General features: G+C 38.4%; 1 protein-coding gene across 1 annotated transcript; it reads left to right on the top strand.

Annotated features, from left to right (window-relative positions):
* Positions 1-2,216: 2,216 nt before the first annotated feature.
* rnf182.S (ring finger protein 182 S homeolog) lies at positions 2,217-26,865 on the top strand. Its single transcript, NM_001091608.1, is given in 2 exon segments — positions 2,217-2,281; positions 25,692-26,865. A coding segment is annotated over 1 exon segment (741 nt). The 5' UTR covers positions 2,217-2,281; positions 25,692-25,866; the 3' UTR covers positions 26,608-26,865.
* The last annotated feature ends 393 nt before the right edge of the window (positions 26,866-27,258 follow it).

Raw genomic sequence — 27,258 nt, 5'->3', positions numbered from 1 at the left:
CAGATTCAATGGCAAATGCTACGTTTCTGGGTGCACTAATTTTTTACTACAATTCCCCATTATGCAGTTTAGTGACTCCTGGTCTGTTTCTGAATATTCTAATGACTGCTTGTCCTTACTTGTGCCACATTGCTAACCCCCCTTGTATAACTCACTACAGCGCTTTCAACCGGTCTGCCAGCTACCTGCTCATTTCCTTTCTCCTAGTCCTAAAGGCCTTGCATCCTTGACACTGCCTTTTACTGTATATAAACTTCTATGAAGTGCCACATACATGTTTCTTTATGCATCGCTGACCAATATAAAAAATTGCAACTACTTAACTCTGAAACCTTTTTGAGCTGATTTTTGCTTCTGGTGATGAAATGTCTTGATGCAATGACTTTTTATTTAAAGTTTATTGATTTATCAAATGGAAGTATACAGAAAAGAAATAAAGCACATATAATAAACGAGTATAACCCGTCCTGACATTTTGAAATATTACAAGTACATGTATCTAACATATTTTTCCACATTATAGTCAGAATTGCGGCCATCATCCTGATGGAGTGCATATATGTACAGTTAATTCACTCATGAATTTATATATTGCTTAGGCACTTTACGAATGATTAAGTTTGGAGGTATTCCACAGTCTGAGTGCAGTTTTGAACTTTGAACAGAGCCCTGTTTGCCTTATGCCTTAGATTGTTTGTGTGCCACTTGCAGTACCTATGTTTGTGCGTTCGCTACCCTTATGTTCAGTATGAAATATGTTGGGCAGTGTTGGACTGGGAGAGGCAGGGCCCACCAGAAAACCTGAGCTAAGGGCCCACCACCTCACTCCCCCAGCAAAGGGTCCACCACTCTAGTACCCTAACCCTCCCCATGATTACTGCTGCCGCAACAAACAAATGAGTAATAAAAAGTCACAATAACAATAATTTTTTACCTTTACACATGGTGCCAAATTGGCACTGGTGCAGAGTAAAGTGCAGTTGGGAGCAAGTCAGCCATAGGCAGGTAGTAAATATAGTGTTCTGTAGCACCTTGATGCTCCCTAGCTTGAGCACCTGAATGTTGAGAAAGGGGATGACCACCCCCTGGCACGCCATTCATAAATAACTATGCCTGTGGGCCGTAAGCATAGAGTAGGGTGCACTTTCCCACCAAATTTCATAAAAGAGGCCTTTGGTCAGTACATTATCAAAGAAGAAATTTTCAGATTTGTATTATTTGCAACTCACGGTATCTCTGCCACCTTATATAACCAAAAGATGCTGAGAGTTTGGCACTGCATTATAGCCTGTACTCTGGGGTACATAGTTAGTGGGAATTATTTTGCAGCAGTATATACCATCATTAGCACTGGCTTGACACTAGACATACACCGCACAGTTGTCAATGGAAATTGATATGTGTGGGAAATAATCATCTAATGCTAAATCATACTTGGCACATGGTCATTTCAATCACATTGCTGATGCTAAGTAAGGCCATTCCATCATGTTAATCAGTAGATGCAATTCTATTAATTTCCATGGATTTATTCTGAAAGTAAATGCAGAGCAGAGACTTTGCCACAGCATTATTGTTTTTATCATTTTATAAAAATGACCCACTATTGTGTATAATGACAGGTAACACAGATTCTATTCAGTGAGAAAAATGTTATCTCACAATATATCACGTGAAAACTCATGGATGAGATTCAATTCGAAGTGAAGAAACTCCAAGTACTCTCTGCTTCCAGCTGTCAATAAGGATTATGTGAGTAGTAGTAACATGAGGACAGCAAGAAAAAGCCTTGTTGAGTATATGGCAGAATTCACCGTGATTTATGAAATACCTGGAAAAGAAATATGGGTAATGCAATATTTATCATGTTACAGCTGGAGCCCAACATCCATCACATCTCTAATACGATTTCAATGCCTCCAATTTCATTGAAGCTGTAAGCGGTATTTATTGGCCAGACATTGGAGCCAGGTAGACGATTGCAGCATCAATACAAAGCAGCTGCAGACCAATAAGAGCTGTATCCAGGATTCAGCTTCCTCCCGCACCCTCCCCTCTCTCCTACTCAATGGAAAATCTTGAATGAACTGAGAGGGGGGCCGAGCGAGTGCTACTTCAGGCAGTCTGTTGCTATAGTGATTCCAAGGAGCAACCCAGTCTGCAGCTGTGTAGTAGTAACACAGCTTCACTTCTCAGATACAGGGATCTGCTGATGGGGATAACACAAGGGAAAGGAGGAGGATCAGCTCAGCAAGGTGCAATTGTCCAGCCAGTACCCAAGGTAAAGAAAACAAAAACAATAAATCTCATGTTTTCATACTTATCGAGATTGGTAGAATTGCCAGCTCTGAAATTACCTGCAGAAAATGTATTGTGCTCTGCCGAAGAGAGAGCAATTTGGAGTAACATGTTGAATGGATCGGTCAGTAAACAGACAATAAGTCAGTGTATGTGTTTTGTTTGGTGTGTTGGCTGCTGATAAAGCAGTGAATCAGTAAATAAATCCAGGAAGAATATACATTGGATTATTGTTGTTATTAGAGATAATTGGATGATGTTTTTATTTGTTTATATACTGTTTATGTAGGGATAGAAGGTAGAATAAACACTAAACAGCGAGCAAAAAAGGGTCTGTTTTTAACATTTTTTAGTAAGGATCACCTTGGACACAAAGATGCATGTAGGATACATGGTGGGAACAAAGGCTTATCCTATCCTTGTAGCAAAGCTTGTGTGCAGGCAGATAACAGATAATGTATATGTATGCTTGTTGTTATTGCAACAGTCTATCTGCCGTGCAGCACAATACTTATTCGCTGTGTGATAACCTCTCCTCCCTCTGCTATTTTACTTGCAGTCAACACAACGTGAAAGCATTGCATATAAAAAAATATTCAATGCATGCCTTTTATGTGAAAAAATAAATAAATAAATAAATATATATATATATATATATATATATATATATATATATATATATATATATATATATATATATATACACATATATATATATATATATATATATACCTGCGTGTTGTATTGTGTGAAATCACACATGCTTCATAAGAAACTTGCAGCCTTTTGACAATCTGCATTTAGCTGCCTTTGCCCTGTTCATCTGTTCCTGTCCATCTCAATGAAAGATATCACAGACTACTGACAGTTCCTAACAAGGTACTTGTGAACTAGACATCCTATAAAATATTAATAGTAAATCTGCCAAGGTATCCTTAACCCATTTCCCTACAAAGCAGGGTCAATCAAAACAGCAGAAATTCTGGCAAGTTGCTTTCCATATTATTGGGAAAGAAAGAATGACACCTGTGAGATTTCAGGGAACATTTTCATAGACACCAGGACCCCAGTGACCACAGGAGCTTTAGAAAAATCTTGTAGAATGCTAGCATAGCCTTAACAGGTCACACATTTGAACACATCATCTCTCAGAAAAAGTTGAAAACTTAGGGGTTATTTATCAAAATCTGAAATTTTCAGTTTTTTTTTAAATAAAAAAGTCTGACCAAACAAGAATCCATGATGTGACCTTATTTATTATTTAAAAAGCACAATTCAATCAAATTGGGGGGAAACTCGATGAAATGAAGCGAAAACTTGTATTGTATGAATTTTTCTGAGGTTTTTCCAGAATCACTTATCACTTTTCCAGAATCACTTTATATAGAAATAGTTGGATTCCAGCACAAGAACTTCCAAATAGGATAGGGACCTCTCCCATTAGCTTATATACAACCTCGGCGGGCCTGAGATCGCGGATTTTCAGAGACAGACTTTTTGCATCATTGGTGTATAATAAATCTCGAAAAAGTCAAGTTTTTTTTTTTACACTAAAAATTCTGATTTTATAGTTTTTGGTATTCGGACTATAATAAATAACCCCCATAATATTCCAGATCATATAATACAACAGGTCATTTTCACCAAGTGTCCCTCAGAAAGCAATCTAAGCATCTGAGATTTCATATATGTATGATCAGTGTTGGACTGGGGTGTGCGTGACCCACTTCAGAGCCCCCCGACCCCCTCCAGCTAAATCAACCTGCCTTACCCTTCTTCGTGCCCTGTTGCCAGGGCAGCCATCAGGGGGGGACAGGGGGTAGAGTTGTAGGGGCCCCAAGGGTAAGGGGGGCCTCGGACATGCCACACTTAATTGATTAGCCGGGCCCCCCATCTTTCTGAGAGCTGCTGACTTCGGGAAGGCATGGACATTTTGGGGCCCTGGCCATCAATTTTCTTATAATGTGTGGGGGGGGCCTGGTCACCAATTTTTTTCTCATTTGGGGTCCTAGCCACCAATATTTTTTAATGGAGGGGCCCTGGACACAAATGTTTTTTTATGGGGGGCCCTTACCACCATTATCTTTTTATTTTTTATTAACATGTGGGAACCCTAGCCATCAATATTTTTGTTGTTTTTACTGTGTGGTGGGGGGCGGACCTGTAGGAGGGGCTTGTGGTGGGCGCAGCCCAGGGGGCCCAGGAAATTTTGTTGTATGGGGCCCTGCAATTTTTGATGGCGGTCCTGCCTGTTGCACACGTTTTATCAGGAGTGGGGGGGGGGCCCACAGTAAATACTTACTGTTATCAGTTCCTTCTTCCAATGATGCAAACTAAGTAGGGATGTAGCGAACGTCGGAAAAAAAGTTCGCGAACATATTCGCGAACTTGCGCAAAAATGCGAGCGGTTCGCGAACGGTTCGCGAACCCCATAGACTTCAATGGGAAGGCGAACTTTAACATCTAGAAAAGACATTTCTGGCCAGAAAAATGATTTTAAAGTTGTTTAAAGGGTGCAACGACCTGGACAGTGGCATGCCAGAGGGGGATCAAGGGCAAAAATGTATCTGAAAAATCTGCCTGTGTGTGCTTGGAAGAGATAGTGTAGGGGGAGAGCTGTTAGTGATTTCAGGGACAGATGATAGTAAGCTTGCTGGCTAGTAATCTGCTTGATACTGCTCTGTATTGGAGGGACAGAAGTCTGCAGGGATTTGAGGGACATTTTAGCTTAGGTAGCTTTGCTGGCTAGTAATCTACTGTTCTCTTTAAACAACTGCCATACGTTGACCTTGTAGGCATTGTTTGCCCAGTTTTTTTGGACGCAGCCACTGAAGCACAGTTGCCAGAAAAAATATGCCATATAAATGCTGAAAATAGTAATTTTTCGCCATACGTTGACCTTGTAGACATTGTTTGCCCAGTTTTTTTGGACGCAGCCACTGAAGCACAGTTGCCAGAAAAATTATGCCATATAAATGCTGAAAATATAAATTTTTTTGGTTGCAGCCACTGAAGCACAGAGGCCAGAAAAATTATGCCATATAAATGCAGAAAATATGCATTTTTTTGGTCGCAGCCACTGAAGCACAGTTGCCAGAAAAATTATGCCATATAAATGCTGAAAATATAAATTTTTTTGGTTGCAGCCACTGAAGCACAGAGGCCAGAAAAATTATGCCATATAAATGCAGAAAATATGCATTTTTTTGGTCGCAGCCACTGAAGCACAGTTGCCAGAAAAAATATGCCATATAAATGCTGAAAATAGTCATTTTTTGCCATATACGTTGAGTCAACGTATGGCAAAAAATTACTATTTTCAGCATTTATATGGCATATTTTTTCTGGCCTCTGTGCTTCAGTGGCTGCGGCCAAAAAAACTGGGCAAACAATGCCTACAAGGTCAACGTATACACTACTACAGCGGTGGATACGGATTACGTAAAATATATGAATGCTGCTTGAAAAAAAGTAACTCAAGTGGTTTTTCTAGAGACGGTAATATTATGGATATTTAGACAGAATGTGAACAATGTCACACAGCTAGATGGCGGGTTGAAGAAAACAGTGTGCAAATAATGCCTACAAGGTCAACGTATACACTACTACAGCGGTGGATACGGATTACGTAAAATATATTATGGCTGCTTGAAAAAAGTCACTCCGGTGTTTTTTCTGGAGACGGTAATATTATGGATATTTAGACAGAATGTGAACAAGGTCACACAGCTATATGGCGGGTTGAAGAAAACAGTGTGCAAATAATGCCTACAGGGCAAATAATGCCTAAAAGGTCAACTTATACACTACTACAGCGGTAGTAAAATAAAAAAAAGTAAAATAAAAAAAAATGAATATTAAAAAAAAAAATTAAAGTTGGTGCTGCTGAACTACTAGGAGCAGCAGATTAGCACACCAGTCCCACTCCCCAACACTGCTAGACTAATAGCACTGGGCTCTTATAGTAGTAGTAGTAGTAGTAGTAAAACAACAAAAAAATAAATAAAAGCAGTCCTTACAAGGACTACTGTTATTGCAGCAGTCAGCAGATGAGATCAGAAGCAGGACAGCTGCCCACTGCAGCTACATACAGAGCACTGCAGTAGAAGGTAGATTACTAGCCAGCAAAGCTACCTAAGCTTAAATGTCCCTCAAACCCCTGCAGACTTCTGTCCCTCCAATAACAGAGCAGTATCAAAACGATTACTAGCCAGCAAACTTTCAACTGTCCCTGAAATCACTAACAGGCAGCAGCTCTCTCCCTACACTATCTCTTCAGCACACACAGGCAGAGTGAAAAAACGCTGCAGGGCTTCGGTTTTTATAGGGAAGGGGAGTGGTCCAGGGGAGAGCTTCCTGATTGGCTGCCATGTACCTGCTGGTCTGGGGTGAAAGGGCAAAAAAAAGCGCCAACAATGGCGAACCCAAAATGGCGAACGTCGCGCGACGTTCGCGAACTTCCGGCGAGCGCGAACACCCGATGTTCGCGCGAACAAGTTCGCCGGCGAACAGTTCGCGACATCTCTAAAACTAAGCAAGCAAAAGTTTTTTTACTGCTCAAAGAAGATTTACAATGAACTGATTAATACATAGCTTCCAAAATTTGACAATTAAAATTCCTGCCGTTTTGCTGCTGTGTGTGAAACCCGTTATGTGAAATTGTGTTGTATTTCAGCAGTACCGTGTATGATCTGTCATCAGGATCTGATTAGTACAAACTCATTGATTTCAGCAATCTTGTCAAAACTCTGTCTTACACGATGCTGAAAAATACTTTCAAGCAAGTGGAACAATTAATTTTTTTTTTGGTGTAAAAAACAACTGTACGTTATTCTTCATGATCTAATTCTTTCATCTCCTTTATTAATTGAGTTGACATTCATTGTACTTTTGCTATTCTGATATACTTTTACAGAGACTGTTGCCCCAAGCTGCCCTATTTTTTATATATTAACCTGCCTTATGATAAAATTTACAATTGCACTTTCCTCCTGTGCATCAGTAACCTTTTTGTGGAAGAATACATACAGTATGTTTTTGGTTACATGAATATTACATTATGGCTGTTTGTGTAAGACCAGAAAGTGTTTTACTATCCCTGCCTTATTAACAGGTCTAAATGTGTGGATAGTTGTTTTCTTATGCTGTACTGATCCCTTTAAGCTAATGGTGAAAAATATTGCCACTTTTTTTTCCTTATTCCGTCATTGCAGCCCAGCAGATGGTCAGTGCTTGGGCAGCAGACGGAGCTCCCAAATTACAACTTCCAGAAGAATTAGATATCTGTTGCCCTATATTCATCTATAACTAAGGCTATGCAAGGACCCACCAAGACCCACCAAATTCTGAACAACCTTTCCCTACTAAACTAGGTCGTATTTATTTAGGCACTGTGCCCGCCTTCAGGTTCAAAATAAGAGGAGAGGGGGAATATTGAAATCAGTGTACTGATCCTTTAGTGGGCAAGTATATCATTAGATGGATTAAAAAAGCATTATTGTAATGATATTTAGATCATGTAGAAAATATTTTTTTATGAAATATTAATATTTAATATGAACAGAAAATTAAGTCATCGAATCAAACCAAAACAGATGCCAGTTGGAAAAATAATACAAAATAAAATAAATAAATGCAGTTGTCTCTTTTTCCCATGTAACTCTCTCCCTTTACCGTCTACTCCTTTTGATTTCTTACTCCACCGGGATCCCACTGTCTATTTGTGAACTGCTCCTAATGAGCTTGTGGGCCTCATAGGACATGTGAAACTGTTATGTGATCTAGTATGATGTAACCAGCCTACAGCAGTTTGCTTCATGATCACCCATAGGATACTCTGCATTTAATAATCAAACATTTATATGTTCCAGTGGTTTTAGGTTTATCTAATATTTTGCTTTGTCATTTTGCGACAGTGTCATTGTAAAATTGGGCCAAATAACTAGAATGGCAACACACTGTCTGAGCCTTCCAGTCAAGCCTGATGGCCTTGGTAATGGCACGCATCTATTTTATAGGGAGACATAAGCTACTGTACATGCCTGTATTTGGTGGGGCAGATTGGCTAATTTCAATCATATTGCCTGACTGATTTATGTCAGTTCAGCAGACCATAATCCAATACAGGACGCGTTGTTCATGGGTACAGTTGCTCTTGGCTTCTGTTTTCAATGCTCGGACAAAGGGAGATAACATAAGAAGCAACTTTATATAGGTTTCCCGGTAGAGTGGGACTCTAAAATAATTTCCTTTTTGCAGCTGAAATTATAGAAGAACTGATTCCCACAGAACTTTATTCCTGCAGTCATATCTTGCTTTATTGCTGTGATTGTAGGTCATTAAACCCATAATATACAGTAAACACTTAGGGGCCGATTCATCAATAGTCGAATATCGAGGGTTAATTAACCCTCGATATTCGACTGGGAACTAAAATCGTTCGACTTCGAATATCGAAGTCGAACGATTTAGCGCTAATCCTGCGTTCGATCGATCGAAGGATTTTTCGTTCGATCGAACGATTAAATCCTTCGAATCGAACGATTCGAACGATTTTAATCCAACGATCGAAGGAAAATCCTTCGATCAAAAAAAGGTTAGCAAGCCTATGGGGACCTTCCCCATAGGCTAACATTGACTTCGGTAGCTTTTAGCTGCCGAAGTAGGGGGTCGAAGTTTTTTTTAAAGGGAAAGTACTTCGACTATCGAATGGTCGAATAGTCGAACGATTTTTACTTCGAATCGTTCGATTTCGTTCGAATTCGAACGAATTTAACCAATTCGATGGTCGAAGTACCCAAAAAATACTTCGAAATTCGAATTTTTTTCATTCGAATCCTTCACTCGAGCTTAGTGAATCGGCCCCTTAAACTGCTTCTCCCAATACTATTAACAGGGGCCACAAGCCAACTGTCCCCAGCCTTCAATCTCATAGCTGCTTCATCTAGAAAAATGCTTCTCCTGTCTTGAGCCACAGTTTATTCTCTCCTGCCAGCAGAATTTTTACATTTGTAAATGCCAAAGCTGCCAATAATCAGATTTGTAGTGTGACTCGCATTACAATGTTATTTGCTCAGAGGACAGGATGTACACTCCTGAAATTTGTTGTATGTGCATCTCAAAATTGTATTGCTATTTTATTTTGATTCTGAAAGACAGAAGAATTTCAATTATAAAATCTGCATATTGTTGAATAATTGTCTTTTGTGTAACCTAAGCAGATTTTTAAAGCTGTTAACACAGTACTGTATATACTGTACCTTCTCCTGGATTGCCACTTCTGACAGTTCCTTTTATTAGACATATATAAAGGATTTTTCAGTCAGAAGCCATCCTTCCCTGACTGATACCTGGCTCTGCCCATTAACCCTGTTATGAACCATTATTTATGATGCAATAAGTAATGATGAAACATCAAGTTCACATTTCAGATTTATAAAATAAAATTAGCCAAGGGATGGCTAACTATAACAATATATACAATATGTTACCTTGGTTTAACTATAATCTTTATAGAACTAGATCCCTTCATTTAGAGATGTTGTTGCTCACTCAAAATAATTTGCAAATATACACTTATAATAATAATCACTCCAAGGATATTCTAATATTCTTGGAGTAAGACTTCATAAGCTTTATTAGTGTTGCTACCACCATTAAGCATTATGTTTGTGTGGCTGTGTTATTAATGGTCACTTTCAGGTGCTATTGGCAAGCAGGATGGAAGACAAAAGGATATTTTTGTGTGTTTAACTGTAATTGTTATTAATATGTCCAGTACCTTATTGCTTATAGAAGTTAGTGATGCTTTAGAACAGGGATCCCCAAACTTTTGGACCCGTGAGCAACATTCAGAAGTAAAAGGAGTTGTGGAGCAACAGTAGCATGAAAAATGTTCTTGGGTGCCAAATAAGTGCTGTGATTGGCCATTTGGTAGCCCTATGGGGATTATCAACCTACATTGAGGGTATGTTTGGCAGTACAGCTGGTTTTTATGCAACCAAAACTTGCCTCCAAGCCTGCAATTCAACAATAAACACCTGCTTTGAGGCCCCTGGGAGCAACATCCAAGGGGTTGGAGAGCAATATGTTGCTCACGAGCTACTGGTTGGGGACCACTGCTTTAGAACATAACATTTTAGGGGGGGATTTAAAAAAGGGTAATTTTGAATGTGATTGGATGCCAAATGATGATTTTAATGTATCCACACACAAAATAGATTCATATGCTGTATGTCCTCCATGACTGCAGACTACAATAAATGAAACAAAATATCAGTGGCACCATACATACAGCACAAATATATTGTTGTATAACATTTTGGTCCCAAAACCAGTACTTCCTCAGACAAATAAAATGAATAAACTTCTTACCGATATACTCAGCAGCCTGTTAGTAGATATTAGTAACTAGTTTATTGACTGCAATACCATTAAATACATAATTCAAAGATACTTAACAAGTAGGATTGCCAAGGGGGCAATGAATTGTAGTGGGCCAGGAAGGAAATATATAATGAGAAGATATAAAGGGTGAAAATTTGCCAGGCATAGTTTGATGCATCAGCAGCCAAGCCGCAAATAAAACATAGCTATGAGAATTGATTTGGTAGCAGAAAGATCATTCTTTTCCCAAGTTTATCTACCTATAGGAACTAATAAGGTGTTGGATTTTAAACAAATGGCCTGTAAATGCTACCTGATAGGGATGGGCGAATTTTTTCGCCTTGTTTCGCAGAAAAAAGAATGCCGATAGACTTGTTTTTTTGACGCCCATAGACTTTAATGGGCGTCGGCGACATTTCGCCGCTGGCAATTTTTGGCAAAATGAAACGGGTCAAATTTACCCATCCCTACTACCTGATGTTGGTTGCTATATGACAAGACTTGTAACACACTTTGCACCTTTTATTAGATAATCCCTTAGAATCCTGTGAATAAGACATTTTCTTTCCAGAGGAAGAAGGGAACTAGGTCACGATCAGAGAAAAAATTTATGACAGGTAAAATAAAAGAATGGTGTTAAACAAATTACCTTAACTTTAAAGAATTTGAGTAACTTTTCCTGATTGTAAGACAAAGCGTATATCCTGGTGGTTATGAATTTATGGAATATGAAGGATTAAAAAGTAGGCAGAATATATTGTACACATGAGACATGCAATAAAATAAAGGCACTGTCTTCTGTGAAAGCAACCTCTTTTAAAATAAATCAATACAATGATTTTATGTAATGATTAATTTTACTTTTACCCTGTATATGTTTATGAGTTCTACATTCAAAAAATAATTATGCATTTTATCAACTGCAAAATGTCCACAAGGGGCTAACTCCAGCAATACACCCCCCCCCATAATATTGCTTATTTTTTGCGACTACTATATGTTTTCTGTCTTCCTGTGGGAAACTGGGGACCAGTCATATCTTAAGACTACAACAGCAAAAGAACAACACAAGAGTCAATGAAAGAGCAATAATTGATTCTGTCACTGAATAACTAGTATTGTGTATACTGCAGAACTGAAAGCCTTAGGGTCAGGCCACACTGGGCGTTTTGGGGAGATTTGGTCGCCTGGTGACTAATCGCCTTGTTTTTGCAGCGACCAATCTCCCCAAACAGCTTCCCTCACTCTGCGCCGGCTAAAATAAAAAAACGCCGGCGCTAATAACACGCGGCGATTTGTTTTCCGAAGTCGCCCAAAGTTGCCTCACAAGGAAAGCGATAAGAGAAAGGTTAGCAGGTGAGCAATAAAAGACAGAGGGCTTAAAGGCCTAAGTGACACACCAGGAGATCTCCTGCACTCTCCAGTAAAAGCTTTCCCATAGGCAACAATCGCTGGTGGTAAAACACGTGTCGCTCCAGTCTCCCAAAATCGCTACAAGAGGAAACTTCAAGCGATTTTGGGAAACCGGAGCAAAACATGTGTTTTACCACCAGTGATTCACATTATTGCCTATGGGAAAGCTTTTTACTGGAGAGTGCAGGAAATTAGTTGCCCAGAGAAGCAGTGATTTATCACTAGCGATTAATCTCCTGGTTATGTCAATGCTTAAGAACTAATTGGAAGAGTAAGAAAAAGAAACTGTCATGCATAGTCTGATTTGGTTGGTCTGGTATTGTCTTTCAGTAGTAAGCCAATCTTTGTACACTAGTGGTTTTATTTCCAGGATGAGCAGGAATGGACAGTCTGTGACACATATAGATGAGGTCTGGGGGGTTAGAGGTTAGGGCAGATGTGGGATTATATACTTTTGCTTTAAAAGGCTTAAGGCAGGGCAAATGGCAGGTGTGTAGCAAAGTAAAGTTATTTCACGATTTCCTTCATTAGCATCAAGTAGGCAGTTTTATGGACATACTTGGCAAGGCCTCTTGGGACAAGTTAAACATGAGCATTGGAGCAGGATAGAAATTACCTCCTACATTAAAATGTTCTTAGGCAAAACTCAGGAATTCAAATTAAAGTTTCCAAAATGTGAATTTTTAAGATTTATTAAGTGCTTGAAAATTCAAATTGAAAATTAGAATTATGATAAATCTTCCTCCTTATGTTTGTTCCTCTTTTATGTCTTTCCTCCCTAAATGTACATTACCACCAATTCTTTCTTTACTGAGTATATCCAAGCTTGTAACCAGTTCTTAATATGAAAATTGTATTTCTGATATTCCATTTTGACTTCCTCTAGCTGGACTAGTGAAGCTATTGAGAAGCAGTGAAAAAAACCCACACGACCTAACAGTATGGCAGGTGTGATCAGTGTGGTTTTGTCCTCAAATCAGCAACATCAAGAATCACAGAGGGTGTTTTTTTGTATACTGTCTGTTCCCCAAACAGGGTCCAGTTGAACACATGTATATACAGTATATGTATACATGAAAACACCTGTCTATTTTAAGCATTTTCTATTGTACAGGATGATGATCCAGTGCAGAGTTTTGATGAAGACCTGGCTTTATGTTCCACCCACAGCTCAAAATATACGCGTAGGGAAATCGGCTTCTAATGAAAATGGCCATTGTGTATAGTTTTAGAATGTTCAGAGTGCAAATTCAGTGTTAAAATGCAGGGCTTCACTTGATTGTTTGCAATCAGCCTTGTAAAGTCTACAGGGTCTTCATTGATTTAATGATTCAGTGGAAAAGGTGACATTTCTGTTTGCTTCCAAAATATTCTCAAATAGGCTTTCGAAATGCAGTGCCCTAGAGTTTATTTATTTGCACTACAGTACAGGGAATAACTGGCAGTGTAAGGAAGTATTCAAGGCAATTTTGGTATCTAGCAGACAATGCATACAGTCGTATGAAAAAGTTTGGGAACCCCTTTCAGTCTGCATAATAATTTACTCCTTTTTCAACAAATAAGATAACAGTGGTATGACTTTCATTTCCCAGGAACATCTGAGTACTGGGGTGTTTTCTGAACAAAGATTTTTAGTGAAGCAGTATTCAGTTGTATAAAATTATATGAAATGTGAAAAACTGACTGTTCAAAAATGTGGGTACCCTTGTAAATTTGCTAATCTGAATGCATGTTACTGCTCAATACTGATTACTGGAACACCAAATTGGTTGTATTAGCTTGTTATGCCTTGAACTTTATAGGCAGGTGTATCCAATCATGAGAAAAGGTATTTAAGGTGGCCAATTGCAAGTTGTGCTTTTGTTTGACTCTCCTCTGAAGAGTGACAGTATGGGTTCCTCAAAGCAACTCTCAAAAGATCTGAAAACAAAGATTGTTCATTATCATGGTTTAGGGAAAGGCTACAAAAAGCTATCTCAGAGGTTGAAACTGTCAGTTTCAACTGTAAGGAATGGAATCAGGAATGGAAGGCCACAGGCACAGTTGCTGTAAAAAAACAGGTCTGGCAGGCCAAAAAAAATACAGGAGCGGCTTCTGCGGACGATTGTGAGAATGGTTACTGACAACCCATAGATCACCTCCAAAGACTTGCAAGAACATCATGCTGCAGATGGTGTATCTGTATATTGTTCTACAATTTAGAAGAACATCTGTATGGCAGGATGATGAGAAAGAAGACAGTCGCTTGTTGTATGCAAAAGCCACAGTCATTTTGGAACAAAGTGCTTTGGACTGATGAGACAAAAATTTAATAATTTGGTCATAACAAAAAGTGTTTTGCATGGCGGAAAAAGAACACCGCATTCCAAGAAAAACACCTGCTACCTACTGTCAAATTTGGTGGAGGTTCCATCATGCTGTGGGGCTGTGTGGCTAGTTCAGGGACCGGGGCCCTTGTTAAAGTCGAAGGTCGGATGAATTTATCCCAATATCAACAAATTCTTCAGGATAATAGTTCAAGCATCAGGCACAAAGTTGAAGTTACGCAGAGGTTGGATATTCCAACAAGACAATGACCCTAAACACACTTCAAAATCTACAAAGGCATTTATGCAGAGGGAGAAGTACAATATTCTGGAATGGCCGTTACAGTCCCCCGACTTAAATATCATTGAAAAACTATGGGATGATTTGAAGCAGGCTGTCCATGCTCGGCAGCCATCAAATGTAACTGAACTAGAGAGATTATGTATTGACGAATGGTGAAAAATACTGCCATCCAGAATCCAGACACTCATCAAAGACTATAGGAGGTGTTTTGATGTATTGATGTATTGATATAATATCTCTGTTGGGGTGCCCAAATGTATGCACCTGCCTAATTTTGTTATGATGCATATTGCATAATTTCTGTTAATCCAATAAACTTTATGTCACTGCTGAAACACTACTGTTTCCATAAGGCATGTTTTATATTAAAATGAACTTGGTACTTTGAAAACTCAGCCAATGATAAACAAAACTGCAAAGAATTAAGACGGTTTCCCAACCTTTTTATATGACTGTATATATATCTACAATATACTGTATATATTTGCTTGTGTGTCTTTTGTGAAACAAGTTTAAAGTGCCTTCACCAAAGCATAGCACAGTTTGTGACCAGGTAAGTCATACATGGTATTAATGGAGAACTTGTTTTCTTTGCTCTCCATTAACTTCTTGTTAGATTTTTTTTCATAAATTTACAGACATTTCATAGTTGTCCATTACATTTCTGAAGGTTATATTGACCTACAAGATTTATGCTATAAATTTCTCACGCCAGTTCTGATATCTAATTTCTGTTTCTCTAGGTACTGTATTGTTTAAAAACTACACTTTTTACTTGCATAGCAACATATAACAAAGCTACCTGGCTACACCCACAAGTTACCTGGCATAAATAGTAAAAAATTTCAAATCAGTATTACCCTGAAAGGCAACATATAGGTTTGGGACAAATTGTCGTGTAATCTATAGATATGTAGCAAATACCTTCCCTCCCCCAAATTCATATTTATTCTATATCTAAAACATGCAGGACCAATTACTTTGTTGTCCATTTCAGCTTCACCTAGGGTCCTTAATTACAATGCAAATTTCTTCAAAGTTCTCCTGCCAAAGTAATCCTTTTCTTTTATGGATCATAATCTATTTGAAAGCTAAATAATGCCTACAAACTTGTTCCCTTTTGCGCTAACATTTGTAAATCATGTGTGCAGAATCAAACTTACATTGAGTTAAGAAACTTCGTAATGTAATTAAAAATTGCAAACAGTATTTGAAATGGCATTTTTGTGAATATTTAGCGCTGTTTGCAATGTGAAATCTGCTGGTGAATATTGCATTGCACATTATCACTAAGCCAGAGGTAGCATTAACACCTGTTCTGGAGTTTTGTTTAATATTTTGTTGCAATAAACACTTTGCGACTGCAAAATTTTATTACATACACTGCGCCTGTTTGCGAAAGCCATTTTTTCAGAAATGTTGCAAAGAAGTCATTGAGGTCTGTAATCAATCAAAAAGGACACAAACATGGTGGTGCTTGCAAATGTTTTTTGCACTAATAAAACATTATATTCCCGCATTAAATGTAAAATATACTGAAGAAACTGAGTAAAAACAATACACAGAAGAGAGAAAAGACAATACTAATATCTATAGAGTGAGTAGAGGGAAAGGGTGAGGAAGGGCAAAAATGGAAATGAGTGAAGAGAATGATGGTTAGGTAGATACTATGCACTTTATTTGTGAAAGTTACAGAGGTAAGAAGAGTATAATGAGATAGCAAAGAGAAGACCAATTTTATACTAATACACTTGATTTTGGAATGGGGAGTTGTCCAGACAGGTATTCACATTAATTTGCCCATATAGTGTATTATTACATGGTGCATTAATAGCTTTCTTACTACACCTTCACTTATAATATATTTAATTTAATTTGGTATTTGAATGGTTACTTATCTGCATCAACATATCAAGAGTGAGCTTGCATCTGTATTCTAAACCATAACATTGTTGTAAGTATTCATTGTCTCTGTGTTTATTTATCTCTAGAAAAAGGCAATTAAGAAGCAGTAACAAATATTACTCAAGTGTAAAACAGTTTGTATCATTGGCTTTCTGTGAAGAGGCTCTGAGAGTGCATTAAAGTGCAGGTGCATGGCTGCTAAAATGTTCCATTATACCTAAAGCACTCAGATTGTCAGTACGTGCTTATTTGTACTGTTTAGTTCATTTAAGACTGACTCTGCAAATCTTATTTTTTTCATGTCATGGACACCTTGGGGTTTTACGTTGCCAGGAACCTCTGATTGTTATGTGATATTCTTTCAACTCTCAAGAATTCCATCTAAGCTGATTACATTTTATTCACTTCTGAAGGATCTCAGACATTTTTATGTAGTTTTTCCTCAGACATTTTTTCCCCCATGAGCAACATTCAGATGTAAAAAGAGTCGGGGAGCAACACAAGCATGAAAAAGTTCAGAGGGTTGTGATTGCCTATGGTAGCCCATTTGAACTGGCAGCCTGCAGGAGGTTCTATTTGGCAGTACAACTGGTATTTATGCAACCAAAATTTGCCTTCAAGCCAGAAATTCAAAAATAACCTGCTTTGAGACCACTGGGAGCAGCATTCAAGAGGTTGGGGAGCAACAGAAGTGCCGTCTATTTTGTCATCACTAAAAGTAGACCTCACATTAGTAAAGTATGAGCTCTCCTGGCCTAGAGCAATGGTCGACCTTGTGTCAGTGGTCAGTCACTGGTTGATATCATTTCTTCACTGAGGCTAAAGTGGTGCTCAGCATACTATTTATCCCCAATTATTATTTAGAGGAAAACAATGAACACATTTAGATATTTTTACCAACGTTCAGATTATTAAAATCACCTTCAGGTGCATTCCACCATTCCCATAATGTATGCGGATGTCCATGTATTTAATCTGTGAAGGTGTTATTGGAAGGGAAATGAGAATTAAGGGCTGCATTGAATAGCAGTATAGTAATAGTAAGGATTATATATTTACCATATACATACCTATAACCTATTTTATTAATTATCAATTTTTATGAAAAAACTTTCAAACTTTCAAAACTTTTTAGTATTTGAAAATTATACCCCTAAAAGGTGTGTCCTCTGTTACCTCTGTAACCCTAACAAACTAAAATGCATAGTATCTACCCAACTGCCATTTTCTTCACTGATTCCCATACTTTTTGCTTCGCCACCTCAGACCAGGTGAAGTGCTAAAATAAGCTAGATCTTCCTCAATCTCCTGTCACTTACATCATATCCTGTGCGCTGAAAATGCATTTAGGATGAAAAAACGCTGGCGACTTTTCCTTTTTTAAGCGGGATTGCCTGCAAAAGTCCTAACAAACTTTTTTTGGGTAACCAGTTGTCTCCAGACATTTCATAACATATGGAACATTCATTTTACAGTGGGCTCATGTTTAGGGCATTATATTAACTCTCTTGTCTTTATTAAGGTTCCCTGGACGTAAGAAAAAGTGGTAACTTCAAGCATTTGCACCAACATTTATAATAAAGACCTCCATACAACTTTAAATAACCCTCCGCATGCAAATTGACCTAAGCGCAAGATCACTTGTGAATATTCATAGGCACAAATGAACGCTAGCATATCTTCGTTATGAAATGCTCACACTGCCGAACTAACGCTAGCGAAAAGTCACCAGTGTTCAGCGCACAGGGTGCAACTTTGCATATTAGTGAATTAGCGTAGTGGTTTCGCCTGGCGAAGTGGTGCGGTGTGTGTGTGTACAATTCACCCTTTCGTGAATTTGGCCACTAAAATATTGGCATTGTCCTTTCTCTCGTCTATGTATTATTTTACCCCATTTCCTCAGTATATTTTACAGTGTCTCTTTACTCATACGCATACATATTATACAAATGTTAGCACAAGAGGAACACACACGTTTGGAGGCAAAACTGATGCCCATCAAAAAAAAAAATGGTCAGCCATAGACTTCAATGCATTTGGCAAATTTGGCATTTTGCGAATTTTCGGTGAAGCGAATCGGGTCAGATTCACCCATCACTAGTAGCGAGCACTTAGCTGCTTATTTAGTTAATTATAGCACATGGGAAAACCACTAGTTTGGAGGCAATATTTAGTTCTCATGAACCTATTTATAAAAGGTACTGCACTTATATCAACATATGCTCCTAGAAACTTAAAGGAATAGGGTAAATAGATAGTATGTATAAATAGATATTATGTATAAAATAATAAAATGTTTTTAATATAGTTAGTTAGCCAAAAATGTAATGCATAAAGGTTGGAGTGACTGGATGTCTAACATAGTAGAACAGAACTCAACTTTCGTTGACGCTGACGTAGGGGTAGGCTGAAGAGGCAGCTGCCTAGGGCGCAACAATTGGGTCTCTTCTGCCTACCCCTAGACCAGACTCACCTGCTCACCAGACACAACTTGAGCCCGAGAATGGCGGCAGCGACGCACATGTGCGTAACGTGCAACATTGCCGTGCATGCATGTAAGCGTACAATGTTACCACACATGCGCATAAGCATGTGACGTTACCGCGCATGCGACAGGGGAAGTTGGGGTGAGCTGGCTGGCTGAGTCGCCTATGGCGCCTGGCTGGCCTCCGGTCAGTAGCTTTAACGGGGGCCACATGGGACATAACTTTTCAGTGACTTTGCAATTGATCCTTAGCGTTCAGCTCAGATTCAAAAGCAACAATTATGACCCATGTGCCCTCTACCCTTCAAGGTTCTGTTTGGTTACTGTCTGGTAACCAGTCAGCGGAAACCAAGAGAGCTGCAAAGCAGGAAGTAGTGTTCTGGCTATTATGTATCTATTTTTGGCTAACTAACTATATTTAAAACATTTTTTATTTTGCACAGACTATCTATTTGCCCAATTTTTATTTTTAGACTGAACAATTCCTTTAAAGCTACTTGTTGGAAGCGCCAAAGGGACTGTCTAGCCATCTTTGATAAATTACACACAAGTGCATACATGGATGCTATTGAGCACTGGAACTACCATCAGCTTAGACAGGACGGTAATTCCAGGTTTGTTTAGCTGGTTACTGTATGTCAATAACTGCAACTGAATTGTACCATGTGAATTGCAAAATGCAAAAGTGATGTTCCGAAAATACAGGGAGAATAGAATGCTCCACGATTTATTAAAGTGGATGCTAATATTGGTGCATCAAATGTAAGTTGTGGTAGACATAATTTGACATGTGTCTGCATTAACAATGGAATTCTGGAAAAAATGTTGCATTGTGGGCAAAAAACATGGTGATTTGCATCCATTAATTGCACTTTGCACATTGCACTGCATTCATAAATGAGCCTAACCTCAAGGTAACATCTCCAGAAAAAAAACTTTATGGCATTAGTAACTACAGCGTTGGCGTGGAGGGGGGTCTGAACCCACTGGGGCTGCCACATCAGGGCCCCCCGCCCCAGCCACAAATCCCCACAAGTCCCCCGCCAACAACAAATCCCCCTCTGTACTCTTCTTGCATATCATTTCTAATGTGCGGGGAAAGGTCAGATAGGAGCACAGGAGGCCAGGAGCTGATGGAACACCATCACCAAGTTCTATTTAACCGAATTATTCTTAAAGTAGTACTGATATTAAAATATCTAAAATGGTAGACATGCAAAAGAATCAAGTACAGCCTTATAATCCAGCTAGTGACTAAGGAGAAAGCAACGTTTCTAGAGATGGTGTGTTTGGTATTTTCTGTCATCCCATTAAGTTCATTTAAGTCATTTGTAGCATTCTTGAAAAACTCTCTTTGCTAATTAAATGCGATGCTAATTGTCCTTGATAATTCTTCCAGCTGGAGCTGGATATTTAATTTTCTAGAGACAATTTGACAATTATGTGAGTCTGCAGTGGTAAAGGTTACAATTTGCGAGAAAATGTGTTTATTCATTTTGATTATTAGAAAACAATGTAATTGTTGCTCTCGGGCTCTTAGCTCTATGCCTGGTTTAGATCTCTTGTTTCCTGCAGTAATGAAAATAAGACTTTGCCTGCCATTTTTCCCTGGTAAGCCAACTTGTTATAAAGTTGCAGGTTTCATTCACATTTAAAAGGACAATTTACAATTCATACCTCCTTCCTTTAAAACACACACATAGGGGCAATTTCACCAGCGAACAATCCGCCACAATAGACGCCACTTTGTCAGACTCAAATTTGTTACCACAATTAAATTAGTCTCTTTTGTTAGCGAATTGTCATCTACACCTGTTAGTTAATTGGCGATGTCCCTGCGGATTGGATTTCTGGCAAATTTTTGCTAGCGTCGTCCACTTTGCCGTTTAGTGCACACATGCTGCAGGGCTGATTAGCTCAGATACATGCAATAGATTACAGGGTATATTTACACCACATCTAATATTCCTTTATATCCTGAATGTTTAATTAGCATTTTATGGGTAGTCATCTTTTATTTTATTACGATTGTGTTCCTGAACACAATCTAGTGTGTTTCCTACATAAATGAGGCTTCATGTCTTTTTAGGTTCAGTCCCCCCTTTTATGGGATGCATTCTGGTATTCGGTAAGATGATACTTCCTAGTTCAATGGCCTTTATAGCTGAGCTAAGAGTTTTGATTTTAAAGGACAGATTTTCTGGTTTCTGGAATGTTTTTTGTTGGGGGGGGAACAATGCATATCATCTATGCCTCCAGTATCTTTTCTGTTGGAACCATAAATTCCATTTATTAGTCTTTTATCGGGGAATATCTTTGAATTCTATATAATATCCACGTGTTACCACCAGTAATGCCCATCTTGAATATTATCTCTCCATACTAACCTATTATGTTTAGGGTTTAGGCATTTAAAGGAGATTGGTGATACTGGGTTCCAGTTCAGTCATGTGCACTGAGACTTCCACATAGATCTTGTTCTTGGTACTGAACATGCATCTACCTAAGGATTGGCCACGGGAGGTGCTGTTTCATAAATTATTAAAATCATGCAAGAAACTTTCTTTCTTATAACCGAAGGATGGCTGTTTTTAGGCAGACGTATGTTTTCCCCCATTTGGATATTCTGTTTTCAGTTCTGGAGTTTATAGCAATTTTCTTCGGAAGTTAAGAAGTTAACTCTTTCAGTTGTCCATTTTTCTAGTCATAAAACATCTTATTGCTGCTACAGAAGGAGCTAAGGACTTGGACTGTACCTAACAAAGGAATGCACTAGCTCAGGAGTGCCCATACTTTACTAATGCGAGGCCTACTTTTAGTGATGTTGTCCCATTATGATCAAAGCATTGTTAGGAATATTACCATATTTTATAGACATTTCATGGTTAACTGAAAACTGAACAATTCACTAGTTCCTCTGTGGTGCATTACACAGGTCATTAAGCAATTCATTACATAGTACAGGTATGGGGTCTGTTATCCTGATTGCCCGGGACCTGGGGCTTTCCAGATAACGGATCTTTCCATAATTTGGATCTTCATAAAATGTCTACTAGAAAATTATTTTAATATTAAATAAGCACAATGTACTGGTTCTGCTTCCAATAAGTATTAATTATATATTAGTTTGGATCAAGTTTAAGATACGGTTTTATTATAACAGAGAAAAAGAATATCATTTTTAAAAATGTAGATTATTTGAATAAAATGGAGTCAATGGGAGACAGCCTTTCCATAATTCTGAGCTTTCTGGATAACGGGTTTCCAGATAACGGATCCCATACCTGTAATGGAAAGTATTTTAGCTGAGTTAAGCATACAGATAAAAAGTAACAATAAGATACCTTTATTGCAGTTGGTAACTGATAGCATGTTCATCAACTGAGTGTGAGTGATGGTTTCCTAGCTAATTTCCTTTGCTGCACAGGAAAATAAAACTAAAAATAATCCAGCATTTTAAAACTTTAAAAAAAAAAAAAATAATCCAGCATTTTAGCAAAAAATCTCTGTACAATTGTCAAATCTATGGTATATCTGTTGCTCAAAGCAAAAATAAAGGTCTTTACCTAGAAACACTAGTAACCCTTATATACAAAAAAACAAAGAATAAGTAACAAATGAGAAGCAAAAGTTCTAAAACATATCCTCTTTGATGAGGCAGCCTTACTCAGTCCAGGCAGCCTGTTTGGTGTTTTATCAAGCTTGATCAAGATCTCAAACAATACTTCTATCTGGGTGATAGCCCATTTCTCAACAAAAGCTTTTTTAAAAAAAGTATCTGGAGTGCTGTCTAGCAATAATGTCCCTGAATGAATCAGTGGATATGGGGAAATGTAATACGTTTCATTAGCTCGAAAAATGTTCGCAAACACCTTTGCAAATGTTAGCAACCGTGTTTGTTTCATTTTTGACTGATTAAAGACCTCATCGACTTCCTTGCAAAGTTTGCGACCAAATTGCTTTTGTGAATGTTCTCAGTGTATGTAATAAGTTTGCAACCGCAAACCATTTTTTGAAACAAAATATTTAACAAAACTCCAGAGTAGTTAAAGGTTCACAATGCGCAATTAAGATTCGCAATGCAAAAAAGCCCAATGAATAATTCTACATTCGACAGGAGAATTTTTATTCACAAGTTCTGCTCTTTGCAAATTGTATTACATTTCCTCCATAGTGAGCATAGGGCAGGCAGAGTATGGCACATACAGAGAGCATAGGGAAGCAGAGTATGGCACACACAGGGAGCATAGGGAAGCAGAGTATGGCACAGACAGGTAGCATAGGGTAGTCAGAGTATGGCACACACAGGGAGCATAGGGAAGATAGAATATGGCACACACTATGCGCATAGGACTGACAGAGTATGGCACACACAGGGAGCATAGGGCAAGCAGAGTATGATACACACCAAGAGCATAGGATATGCACAGTATGACCCACACAGGGAGCATAGGGAAGGTAGAGTATGGCACACACAGGGAACATAGGGAAGGCAGAGTATGGTGCACACAGGGAACATAGGGAAGGTAGAGTATGGCACACACAGGGAGCATAGGGAAGGTAGAGTATGGCGCACACAGGGTGCATAGGACTGACAGAGTATGGTACACACAGGGAGCATAGGGCAGGCACAGTATATCACACACAGGGAGCAAAGGGCAGGCACAGTATAGCACACACAGGGAACATAGGGAAGGCAGAGTATGACACACACAGGGAACATAGGACAGACAGCGTATGGCACACAGGGAGCATAGGGAAGACAGAGTATAGCACTGAGAGTGTAAACAGTACAGGGCTTTAGGGATGTGAACAACAGAGGTGTTACAGATGTGAACAATGCAGTCTGAATTTGAGGTGGAATTCAGTACTGATACCTCTTAAAGCTTAAACAAGCTAATGAATCACAGCAGGCAGACTTTCATGTGGGGGGCCACACAAGGGCGGATCCTGGGCTGGATGCGCTGGTTGAACAGCACTTACTTAATATATGGACAAACCATCCCTGTTTTATTTAAAGCGTAAGACATTTTTAGTAGCTTAAGGCACAAAATGTTTCAATGTCTTAAATATATTGATATTGGTTTCAGTGCAGAGGGCCTCTTATATTTGTTTGTATGACTTATGTGAAAAAAATAGCTGATTGACAGGCTACAGAGTTACTAAGATGGGGCTAGACTAGCTTGGCCCATCAGCCACTTACCTTCACAACTTTCAGTGTAAGTCTGGCTGCTGCTAAGTGGCATCAACCACTTTGTGGCTGGCTAGTGAATGGTGGTTCCTTAACATCATGCTCTCTAGTGGGACCATGGTACCTCATTCTGGAGGTGCCTAGTTACTTGTGCACATACCCCAACCTATGTAAAATGCTACAGAAAACATTTGGATTTGTCCAAGGAAGAAATAATGGCACAGCACTAGTAAAAAGTTGAATCTGTGTACTTTATGTCAAATCACAAGCACAAATACTGTATATAATAGTATTTAATTTATAATGATCAAATTCATATTATAGAACACAGTAGGCATCTTCCGAGAGAGCAGACACAGTTATATGAATATGAACCATTAGTAACCTTCTAAGCCTGATTGATGATCAGGCTAATACATTAAAAAAAAGAACACGTGCATTGTATTATTTAATGTTATTTGTTAGAGGGTGAATGTAAAACACTGTACACACAGGTGGGATAATTTGTTTTATGTTTAATAGCAATTCTAAAAAAAAGTGTTCAGCAATAATTAAAATATTTTTATTTTAACAGTAAGTTAGTGACCTAGCTTACAGAGTTGGAGATGGAGGAATATGAAACAAACACATTTTTTTAAAAAAAAAAAACTAAAGGGATTATTTATCAAAATCCAATTTTTTAAGATTTTTTAAAAGTCCAACCAAACTAGAATCCACAATATGACCGTATTTATTATTTTAAAAGCACAATTTAATAGGATTGGGGGGAAACTCGATAAAATAGTTTTTTCCCGAATCACTACATTTTTGGGCTTTTTCCCGAAAAGTCAAAAATTTTTCAGGTTTTTTTCCCGAAAAGCCAGTCAGATTTTCAGGCTAATTCCAGCACAGACCACAGAAACTTCCAAATACTATAGGGACCTCTCCCAATGACTTACTGTATATTCAACCTCCGCAATAAATCTTGTAAAATTACGAGGTTTTTTCCACTAAAAATTATAGTTTAAAAAAACACATTTTTTAATTTTTATGGCATTCAGACTTTAATAAATAAACCCCTAAATGTTAGAAAGGCGGTAAAGAATAGGAAATTGCAACAAAGTGAACAAGTTATAACTTGTGTGCTGGTAGTAAGCGATGGTGTTTGAATAGGTGAACTAGCCCATTTAACTGAAAAAGAAAAAGGGTTTTCTTTTCATTTATTTCTTTAAGTAGCCAGACAGAAAAAGAAATGTTAGCTAGAACATGTGACAAATCTTTCTATGGAGCAAATACAATTTTCATTGTGTTAGGGCTTTACTAGCTGGAAGCATCCAGTAACACCAACCAATTGCAATTTCCTTTGTTGGATTCACAGCTATTGCATTTGGAATGCTTCTAACCATGTGAAATTCTCTGTTTCAGAACCCAGTGGGAGATGCTGCATGAAACAGAGAAGTAATGAATATACCAGCAACATATCAACAACAGTTCCCCTGCCGTAGTGTGAGGGTGGATGAGCCGGTTTCCAGGCTGGATCTATACATGAGTGCTGCTTTTTTGTCTGGACTAATGTTCCTACTGCTCATCTAAAGACATAATGACAAGCCAGCTATCAGAAGATAATTCAGAGTCCCCCAATCTGAACTCTGATGAGCTTGAATGTAAGATCTGTTACAACCGTTACAATCTGAGACAGAGAAAACCAAAGGTACTTGGCTGTTGCCACAGAGTGTGTGCCAAATGCCTTTATAAACTGGTGGACTGTGGAGAATCCCCACAATGTGTTATTGTGTGCCCTTTCTGTAGATTTGAGACCCGTATGCCTGAGGATGAAGTGAGCAGCCTTCCAGATGACAATAATATATTACTGAACTTGGCATGTGGTGGAAGGGGGAAATGTGTTGGGGACAACCCAACGGAGCTTCTTCTGACCCCAAAACGTCTGTCAACGATTGTCACCCCATCCCACACCTCTACCAATTGCCTTGTCATTACCATCATGGAAGTTCAAAGGGAAAGTTCTCCTGCTTTGAACACTACTCCTATGGTTGAGTTTTACCGGCCTTCCAATTATGACCCAGTTTCAATACCTCAGAATTGGACAGTGTGGAACTGCACTTCCCTGATCTGCAAAACCTCAGTGCGTGTGTTTGTTTGGTTGTTAGGGTTACTTTACTTCAGCTCCTTACCCTTAGGGATCTATTTGCTGGTGTCAAAAAAAGTCACCCTTGGGGTTGTCTTTGTCAGCCTTGTTCCATCCAGCCTTGTTATTCTCATGATATATGGTTTTTGTCAGTGCATGTGTCATGAATTTTTAGACTGTATGTCAACGCCTTAGTCTTTTAACTGTATTGCCATCAATTGTCTGTCTTAGGAAAAATTTTGTATCTTTAATAGGCCAAATATTTTATCTGTATTTTTACTGAATTAGATTTGTGATTGATATGTTTCTTTGCTGTGTTTCTATAACTCCTGTCTTTTATTTTAAATATATATATGAAAATATAGTAAAAAACAAAACAAAACACACCACCCCTGTTTTAGTCATATGGGTGATCTGTTATAGATGCAGAAATATTAAAAAAAACATATATTACCTGGTGTAATTTCATTTATCTGCTAAAACTCAGGCTCTGGGCAGTGGCAAGTGAGCTATTCTAATTACCATATGTGTGTAATAACAAACAAAATATTGAAATTGGTTGCTTCTGATGTTCAGCGTAAATAGCCTTCCGTCTCACCTTTAATGTAACTTTGTATGCTACAGCCTTGCAACCCCATTCAAAAGAGATCATGAGATAATGTAATACAGGTCTGTTATCCGGAAACCTGTTATCCAGAAAGTTCCAAATTACGGAAAGGCCATCTCCCATAGACTACATTTTATCCAAATTAACCAAATTTTAAAACAATAATTATTTTTTCTCTGTAATAATAAAGCAGTAATTTGTACTTAATCCCCAAGCAAAACCTGCCCGTTGGGATTATT

The sequence above is a fragment of the Xenopus laevis genome, chromosome 6S, assembly GCF_017654675.1.
Source record: "Xenopus laevis strain J_2021 chromosome 6S, Xenopus_laevis_v10.1, whole genome shotgun sequence".
Lineage (NCBI taxonomy): Eukaryota > Metazoa > Chordata > Amphibia > Anura > Pipidae > Xenopus > Xenopus laevis.
The sequence above is the reverse complement of the archived record's forward strand: the minus strand, read 5'-3'. Positions and strand labels throughout refer to the sequence as shown.